This window comes from Nansenia antarctica, assembly GCF_963989245.1.
Source record: "Nansenia antarctica genome assembly, chromosome: 16".
NCBI lineage: Eukaryota > Metazoa > Chordata > Actinopteri > Argentiniformes > Microstomatidae > Nansenia > Nansenia antarctica.
Genome location: NC_137686.1, coordinates 25832879 through 25842878, shown reverse-complemented (window position 1 = coordinate 25842878; position 10000 = coordinate 25832879). Strand labels below are relative to the sequence as shown.

The 10000-nt window shown below is 47.0% G+C and overlaps 1 protein-coding gene across 1 annotated transcript in view; it reads right to left on the bottom strand.

Moving 5' to 3' along the window:
• fndc7a (fibronectin type III domain containing 7a) overlaps positions 1 to 3195 on the bottom strand; it is a gene marked incomplete at both ends in the record, with an annotated part of 25022 nt that extends 21827 nt beyond the window's left edge. Inside the window, 2 exons of the mRNA XM_080547100.1 lie at positions 1574 to 1828; positions 2940 to 3195. Coding sequence (XP_080403226.1) covers positions 1574 to 1828; positions 2940 to 3195 — 511 coding nt within the window. The remainder of the gene's footprint in view (positions 1 to 1573; positions 1829 to 2939) is intronic.
• Positions 3196 to 10000: the final 6805 nt, after the last annotated feature.

The window sequence follows — 10000 nt, the reverse complement described above, 5'->3', positions numbered from 1 at the left end:
TTGTTTTTATAGGGTCTCTGATTTGGATAGGAATCACTTACAATCTCTCATGTAAAGAATAGTGCTGCATCATGTTATGGGTATGTTTGTCACAGGCAGGGACTGGCGAGTTTGTCAGGATCAAGAAAATTATGAAATGTGCGTAATGAGTAATGTGTAATTGAAACGATATTCATTCCAAAATTACATAAACTATTATCCTTGGATTAAGATGGATTCAATTCAATTTATTGAGTGATTTGTTGATGACATTTTTGCATTTTAGCTTAATTTCAATAAAAAACGTTTGACTGGTAGTGTAGACAGACAGACAGACAGACAGACAGATAGATAGACTACCAGTCAAACATTTTAGAAAACCTCAATTTCTCCAGTTATTTAGCTAAAGACAGACAGACACATAGACAGACACACAGACAGACACACAGACAGACAGACAGACACACAGACAGACAAACAGAGATAGATAGAGAGATAGACAGGGAAAAAAAAGAAAAAAAAACCTGTTCCAGGCAAAGATTAAAAAAAGGTGTGAAATGGGAATCAATTCCCCTCCTCTCTGCTTGTGTTACGTCCAGTCCTCCTCGGGGAGTGGAGACAACCTAGTTCTCATGGTTTCTCTTTTCATATCATGAGAAGTGTAAAGTGCAGAGAGGCAGATACGATTACCGGGCCGATCGCCGACGCCGCCTAAAGGCGCAACACCGGGACAATAGAGCTAGCGAACTAGCGAAACTACGGCCCATTATGATAGGGGGACTGAGATCGCTGGTCTTTTGTCTGACAAGACAAGAACGGAGAGGCCCCGCTCCGCCACCCACCCACCCTGCTGGATGACACGACAGATTAGGACGTTAAGTAAACAGCTTTTAATTTGAAGTGTCTGGGGGAGAGAAAGTGGTGCTGGTGGGAGAGGGAGCGGCGCCCTGCGTCGGAGTCGATCGGAGATTGTTGACTGTTCTTAAATGTCACAAATAATAATAAGCGCACTAATTGGTCTTCTCTCTCTCTCTCTCTCTCTCTCTCTCTTTCTTTCTAAAACAGCCGTGAGTGAGTCAGCCAGAAATAGTCCACGAATTAATGACTATTTGCGGTATCTCACTCAGGGCTGTTTTTGGACAGGATGGGGTGCTTATTGTTGTCTTGCCAAACATTGACTTGGCAGACACTAGCGGCCAAGGCTACCATCCCTTTACCGTCAGCGAGAGATTATATTTCCCCTGCTCCTCCTCTCATCTCCTCTACCTCTACCCTGCCCTCTCCCCTACCCTGCCCTCTCCCCTACCCTGCCCTCTCCCCCGTGAATCATAATCTGTGAATCCACATCTGAACATAACGTACACTCATTGTAATGCATGGAACCGATTGAGGAATGGTATCAAACACACACCCATGTCCTCATTGCATTCCATGTAGTACAATGAGCCCGTCCTCCGATTTCTACCTCCACCAGCCTCCCCTAGTAGAATATATCTACCTATAGGTAATCGACTATATCTACCTATAGGTAATCTACTGTATCTACCTATAGGTAATCTACTGTATCTACCTATAGGTAATCGACTATACACACCTGTCCTGATCTCAACAGGGTAGGAGGGCTGGCTCCGCCCCCCGGTGTTGACGGACATGACAGCCAGGGTGTAGTCGGTGAAGTGCTGCAGGTGCAGCACGGTCCCGGGGGAGCCGGAAACTTCCGTCTCAGAGAAGTGGTCGTCGGACATGGCCCTCAGGATGTAGCCGGTCGCCCCGGCAACCTCGCCGAACTCCACGGTGATGCTGTCGCTCTGCTTGGAGTACGCCTGGTCGATGGAGGGGACGTCGGGGGCTGGGGGTCACACACACACACACACACACACACACGCACACACAGACACAGACACAGACACACACACGCACACACACACGAGCGCGCACACAGACACACACACACACACACACACACACACAGACACACAGACACACACAGACACAGACACAGACACACACACAGACACAGACACAGACAGAAACACAGACACAGACAGACACAGACAGACACAGACACATGCACACAGACACACATCACACACACACAGTCATACACACACACAGTCATACACACACACAGACATACACACACACACACACAGACACGCGCGCGCACACACACAGACACAGACACAGACACAGACACAGACACAGACACAGACACACACACACACACACACACACACACACACCATGAATGATGCGTCTTGCCAAACAGATGCGGCATTTACGAAATGACACTGATAGGCATCATTGTGATATTAAACTATGGTCAGAGATGCGTCTTGCTAGAGGTAGTTTAGGAGTTTTGAGGTGACGCCAATTCATCTCGTGGCGGTGCGGCTAAATGTGATAATGGAAACAGGAGAGCGCACCTCACACCACACCTGTTGGCCAATGGAATGTTTTCAAATAATAACTGTCACATCCATGGTGATGAACCAAAATAACCACGACAAGCTCCGGTGACATTTCAGTGTCTACCTTAAATCTTATCTTATCATCATCAAACTATTGATTACACACACACACACTCCTTTTGCAGTTGCTGATTACACACACACACAAGTGTGAACACACACTCTTAGAACATCAGGGTGCTTTATTTGTCCCTGTAGGGGCGCCCTTTAAAGACCCCTACTGGGTTTCATTCAGAACCGTCTGTCGTAGCTAAGAACCCTAAAGGTATATTTACTAACTATAACTAAGAGTGTAAGTGTGTGTGTGTGTGTGTGTGTGTGTGTGTGTCCGTGTGTGTGTGTGAGTGTGAGTGTGAGTGTGTGTGTAGGTGTACAGCCAACCACACCAAGTCAATTTCCCGTATGTGCGAATATACTTGGCAATAAAACTAATTCTGACTCTGATCCTGATCCTGACCCTGACTCTGACTCTAGATACAGTGTGTGTACCTGTGAGCGCTTCAGTCTCTGCGCTGGCCAGGACATTGAGGAAGTTGTCCATGGCCTCCACCCTCATGGTGTAGATGATGTTGGGGTGCAGGGAGTTGATGGAGCCCATCAGCGTGCTCCCGCTGTACTGGGCGAAGGTGGAGTGCGGAGGAGAGGTGGGGGACGTGGCCGTGATCCTGTAGGAGCTGGCGCCCTCGTAGCTCGACCACCGCAAGGTCACACTCTTCGACGTCACGGTGAACATCGACACCGTCATGTCTGTGGGCAGAGTCACACGTCAGATTAATGATTGTAATTATTATAATTGTCATTATAATTACTGTTAAACACGTTCTAGTCACGTAGAATCACAGCATGTATAGAGGCAGCCGACACATTTGTAGTTTTAGGTCTCACAAACCGGTCTCACAAAGATCATCAGAAAGTAAGAGAAGACGTGTGTATTTAATTACCGTTTTGCGCCGCGCATATCTGGAAAATGAAACAAAACGGGCATTATGACAAGCAATTATTGTTATTTTGAGAGGAAAACATTTTCTACTAATGGAAATAATTGGGGGAAAAAGGGTTAGGCAAAGACTGACATAATGTCAAGCGCAGTAGGCTTATTGGTATTCCATGTCTCTGTTATGTCTCCGCTATGTCCTAAGGCTAATTACAGCCCTGTATCATATTCGCTGAGAGAGAGAGAGAGAGGCGGCAGGCACCAACATCTTTTCCTCACTCAACACAGGACTTCAGGACTGGTCAGCGCAGGTATTTCTCTCTCTGCCCCTGAATGAATTTGTCTATTGAGCCACTGTTGGGCACGCCACAGCCACACGCACGCACACACACACACACACACACACACACACACACACACACACACACACACACACACACACACACACACACACGCACGCCACAGCCACACGCACTTGTTGAAAGCAGTGTGACTCAAAAGAGCCCTGTGTTCTTATCAAACACAAGCCTCCCTCTCTTTCTAGTGTTTCTGTATTAATACACACACAAGAATGTTGTAGCTACAAGGGACAACAAAGCAATTGAATTTAAAAAGGGGCTAAATATTCATATTCAACGCTATTATTTAAGAAAGGTTTAAGAAACACATCATTAGTGCACCGTGTCAAAAAATTCAAATATCATCTTACCTCTGATAAAGTCACTAAAAGCAACAGCTTTAGCATTTTCAAACCTCTTGCTCCCATTGTTTCAAATGTCGCTGACTGGAGAAGTTGCTGCCTTCAGGCTAAGTTGAGCTGTAATATCTGACTATGTCTGGAGGGTAATGACCAGGGCTTAACTTTTACTTTTTTGAGAGGGGAGGGAGGGAAGGAGGGAGGGAGAGGGGGGGGGGGGGCGGGGGGGTGAAACGACAGGTCCTTTATTGTTTCAGCGAATACCACACGCGTGACCCCTCCCCCCCACCTGAGCAGGCCTATCAGAGTGCGAGGAGGAGGAGGAAGAGCTGACCTGGGCAGGGAGGCAGGTAGACAGGTACACAGAGACTTGTGCTGTGAAATCTAAACCAATGATGGCCTGTGTGTTCTCGTCATTGTTCAGGTAAAAGGCCATTGTCACAGGACTGAGGTGAACCCATTAGGTGTCTTTGTGAAGTTTCCAATGACAGAATGAAGTTCGTAAGTGTATCAAGTGATTTTTGTATCACCATGATAGTTGAACTTGAAGATAGGCTAACACTTGGTAGATAGTTGTTCAACACAAGTGTCTTTCCCAATAATAGGCCTAAATAAATAAATAAAACCTCCCAGAATGCTTCACATCCCTAAACAGAGAGAAAACGTCTGTATTAAGTAAGTAAGTAAGTAAGTAAGGAAATAAGTCGCCTGTTTATTGTGGGGAAAATTGTGCTCTATAGCCACAAGATATAAAACCCGATACAGTTTCATGGCTGTGTGTTAGGGCGGTTCTTCTGGAAGGCATTTTCATTGAATCAGTGGTAATCATATCTTATTTGACAGATGAAACCGCTTCTCGACCAATCCATCAATTCTCCCTCAATCTGTCATTGTTGGACCACACCTAAAAGCAGAAATATATACCGACTCATGACAATGCATAGTTACAGTTAAGTGCGTCCAGTACTTACAGTACCAGAAAGAGGTCCATTGTATATTGATGAGATTTTAACAATCTGTATATTGGCCATGTGAGATGTAAACAGAGTGTGCTGGAGAAAGATATTCAGTTGCAGTTCCATCTACTGTCATTACCGGTACGATCAGACATTGTGGTGGCTGTGGCTCAGGGGGTAGAACCAGCGTCTAATGATCACAAGGTTGGCATATCGGCGGGTCGAACCCTGGCTGGCCACATGTCGAGGTGTCCTTGGGCAAGACACTGAAACACCCCAAATTGCTCCCAATGAGCGTGCCGGCCGGCGCCTTGCATGGTAGCTGTGTGAATGGGTGAAGGAGAGGCCATTGTAAAGAGCTTTGGAATAAGGCGCTATATATTGATTGATTGATTGATTGATTGAAAACCTTTATTGTCCCCAATGGGGAAATTTTGTTGTCAAACAGCTCAGTTAGGGCAGAAAACATTCAGTACAGAAAACAGAAAAACATTCAATAAAATACATAAAACAGTGCAGGCTCAATAAGTAAAAAGTTCCAAAAGTTCCATCTCCAGGTCTCCCCCACCCTGCAGGGCCTGGTTGTAGAGTCGGAGTGCAGCTGGAATAAAGGACTGTCCAAATCTTTTTGTACTTTGACGGGGGAGAACAAATCTGTGGCTGAACTTGCTCCTCATCCCTGCCAGCTCGCAGTACATCGGGTGGGAGGGATTGGCCAGCATGGCCGCCAGTTTTTTCCCCATCCTCTGTTCTGCCACCACCTCTAGGCTGTCCAGCCCGGTCCCCACCACAGAGCTGGCCTTCTTCACCAGTTTGTTTAGCTTCGCAGCATCCCTGGCACAGATGTTTCCACCCCAGCAGGCCACGGCGAAGAACAGAACGCTGGCAACCACCGACTGATAAAACATTTGCAGCAGCTTGTTGCAGACACCGAAAGACCTCAGCCTTCTCAGGAAAAACAGTCTGCTCTGCCCTTTCCTGAGAAGAGCCTCGGTGTTGTCAGTCCAGTCCAGTTTGTTATTAATTTGTACTCCCAGGTACCTGTAGGAGTCCACCCTCTCGACTTCCACCCCCTTGATGATGATGGGGGCTGGGGTCCTTCTCTTCCTCCTAAAATCCACCACCAACTCCTTTGTTTTGCTGGTGTTAAGCAAAAGGTAGTTGGTGTCGCACCACTGCACGAAGCTCTCCACCAGGGCCCTGTACTCCTCATCCCTGTCGTCTGTGATGTAACCGACGATAGAGGAGTCATCCGAAAACTTCTGCAGGTGGCACTGGTCGGAGCTAAACTGGAAGTCGGAGGTATAGAGGGCTGGGTTTCCGTTAACCGGTAATTGCCGGACTTTGTCCGGTAATTTTTTTTGAAGTCCGACAAATTGAAAAGTCGTCGGACATATTGTCCGGACATATTGTCCGGTGAAAATAATTCCCTTTGAATACAATTCGCTAAAGTTCACATTCTGATTCCTTCTATTTTAAAAAAGACGAATATATAGGCTATGTATTTCTTTTATTATGATATGATTTGACACCGGCATGATGATGACTCCTAATGTGTAGGCCGGCCTATGCGAAACAGCGCACAGGTGCCACATGGGATTGATGCCAGATGGGATTAGAGCTTAACCAGTCTATTACCGTTTAAACACAGTAGCCCATTCGGCGGTAACCCATGCCTATCTGGCAACCCTGCCAACCCGTCCACCATAGTAATACGGTTTCTTGATTTCCCATCTATGGGTGCGTTCGTAAACACGCTCTGGAAATCCGATCAGCACTCGCGGAACGCCTCTCGTCCAATCGAACGACTCGGTCGCTCTGTGACATCGAAGCCAGCGTGCGCTCCGGCGCTCTCAGAGCGTGTTTACGAACGCACCCCTAGAAGTTTCTAGCCAGCTAGCTGAAGCTGCTACACACACTAGAGCCATGGCGACCGAACGGCAAGTTAAACAACATACTATAAAAGTGACATTGTTTTACTCATTACTCATACATTTGTTGTCATTCAGTTATACAGTTATGTTCTTCCCATTGTCATACTCCCGAGCTAAACGAAATGCCTTCCCAACCAGCGAGACTTATAGAAATGACGTTGTTTTATTGATTTTTAAAAAAAAGGGTAAAACTGGAAAGAGAAAATAGAAAACTCACATTAATCCCAAACAATTTAACAAACTTCAGTTAACGTAATGTGGAGTCCGTTCATTGATCGATGCTGTCTGTTCAGTTCCCAGTGAGGCGCCCGTTCAGCGCTGGACCCGTTCAGCGCTGGATTTGACGCATGGCATAGCGCGCATGCGTCAAATCATGTTATATTATTATATATTATATAGCTCGCATCTAATCGTATCGCATGAGAAATAGACATTAAATGGCATATATAGGCCGCTACACAACAGTAATCACCGCGACAAACAGCTATATTAGATTTGGAGAAAAAAAAAATATGATTTTGCAAAAAAAATTTTTTTATTATATTTTAATATGATGACCGGAATATATCACGTTTGTCCGGTAAATCGAATTCTTCCCGGACACGATGTCCGACGGCAAATTTTTCTAACGGAAACCCTGATAGAGGGTGAAGAGAAAGGGTGACAGAACAGTTCCCTGGGGGCACCGGTGTTGCACACCACCACCTCAGACTGACAGCCCTGCAGTCTCACATACTGACGCCTGTCTGTGAGGTAGTTGTGGATCCAAGCCGTCAGGGAGTCCATATGTCAGTCCATTTACCATTTACATTGCTGGGGACATACACTAGTCTAGAGTCTAGACAAAAGGGTTCTTTCTGTTGCATTATCTCACAAACGAATGCACCTCTGATGGGTTGGTTGTTGTTCGATTGTAACTGCATCACAATAAAAGCGATGTACTGGATAAAGTTAACAAAGACGTCTCTTTATATACAGAACAATCCAAGGGTGAGGCTGGAACACAGGACGGTCCTGGCTGGTCCCCCAGGGAGTAACCTGGCAGCCTGCCCACACCTCCACCCTGCTAGCCTGCCCCACACCTCCACCCTGCTAGCCTGCCCCACACCTCCACCCTGCTAGCCTGCCCCACACCTCCACCCTGCTAGCCTGCCTCCCCACACCTCCACCCTGCTAGCCTGCCCCACACCTCCACCCTGCTAGCCTGCCCCACACCTCCACCCTGCCAGTCTGTCTCAAACCTCCACCCTGCTAGCCTGCCCCACACCTCCACCCTGCTAGCCTGCCCCAGACCTCCACCCTGCTAGCCTGCCCCAGACCTCCACCCTGCCAGTCTGTCTCAGACCTCCACCCTGCCAGTCTGTCTCAGACCTCCACCCTGCTAGCCTGCCCCACACCTCCACCCTGCTAGCCTGCCTCCCCACACCTCCACCCTGCTAGCCTGCCCCAGACCTCCACCCTGGCAGGTGTGTGTGTATGTGTGTGTGTGTGTGTGTGTGTGTGTGTGTGTGTGTGTGTGTGTGTGTGTGTGTGTGTGTGATTATGAGTGTCTGTGTGAGAGAAAAAGTGTGTGTGGGAATTATCATGTGTTTGGTCATTCTGTATGCATGTGTGTGTGAAAGAGACACACTGTCTATGTGTGTATGTATGTGTGTGTGTGTGTGTGTGTGTGTGTGTGTGTGTGTGTGTGTGTGTGTGTGTCAGTGTCTGAGTATGTATATAATGCACCTCTAGTATGTACATAATACACCTCCACCCTGCCAGTCTGTCTCAGACCCTGGCCTACCCTGCCAGTCTGCCCCCACAGACCTCCACCCTACCGAGGGGTGAGGCCGTCCCACAGGACCGCCACGCACGGATCAGCATCCATTGTGAGCCGAGGATGAAAGGAGGAGAAATCTGATCAAATTAATCTTTTACCCACAAACCACCGAGACAATCCTCAATTACCTCCACCTGCAGTTGACAGTTGAACAGTTTCTTTGTTGAGCGATATATATCTAATCAGTACGCCCACGGGTGCTACGATACATTCATTCACACACCATCAATTACATAGTTCACTCACACAATATCCTAGGGTTCACAGACCAGCGTCTATACAGGACTTGCTCTAGCTTCACCCTACTGCCCTTGGGTTGGATTAGATTAGATTAGATTCAACTTCATTGTCATTGTAGAGTACTAAAGTACTAGACAACAAAATGCAGTTTAGCATCTAACCAGAGTTCAAGGGTATCAGGCCGTAGGCTCACAACGGCAGGGTCTAGGACAAAGAAGTGATCACAAAGCGTTTGCATTATAATATTAATAATAGGCTGAGAGACTCCCTGCAGTGCACAGCGTCACCCCTCAGACTGCTGGGACCACCAGAGGTGATTGCTGGTGTGAGGGCGTCATGAGTGGAGAAGATGAGCACCTTTTGAACCTCACGGTTATTTTCCTACATCTGTGTGAGTGTGTGTGCGTTACATGTGTGTGTGTGTTACATGTATGTTACCCGTGTGTGTGTCTGTGTGTGTTACGTGTGTATGTGTGTTACGTGTGTGTGTATGTGTGTGTGTGTGTGTGTGTGTGTGTGTGTGTGTGTGCATGTGTGTGAACCTGATAGGACTTCATTCAAATGTGGAAGATTATGGAAGATTATCTTCTGGTGGTGTTGTGTGTCACATATGTTGTTTGAAAATTAAACATAAAGTGTCTCTGCCTACAGTACATAAACCCACCTGTGACTTCCTGTTCTGAGCATTCAACATTGATGGCGCTGCACCTGTTACCTGTCACCTGTTACCTGTCACCTGTTAGCGGGTGGTCCTTCTTCCTGGTTCAGCCTGTGGGGGGTAGAAAAAACAACATGTGAATAGGTGTGTGTGAGTGTGTGTGTGTGTGTGTGTGTGTGTGTAGGTGGCATCAGATGTTTGAGCTGTGATGGTGAGCGATGTCTATGCGTGTGTTTCAAGTTTCAAGTTTATTGTTACATCACATTACGTGTAAGTGTAAAAATTCTTAGGCTTTGGTTCCTTGACATT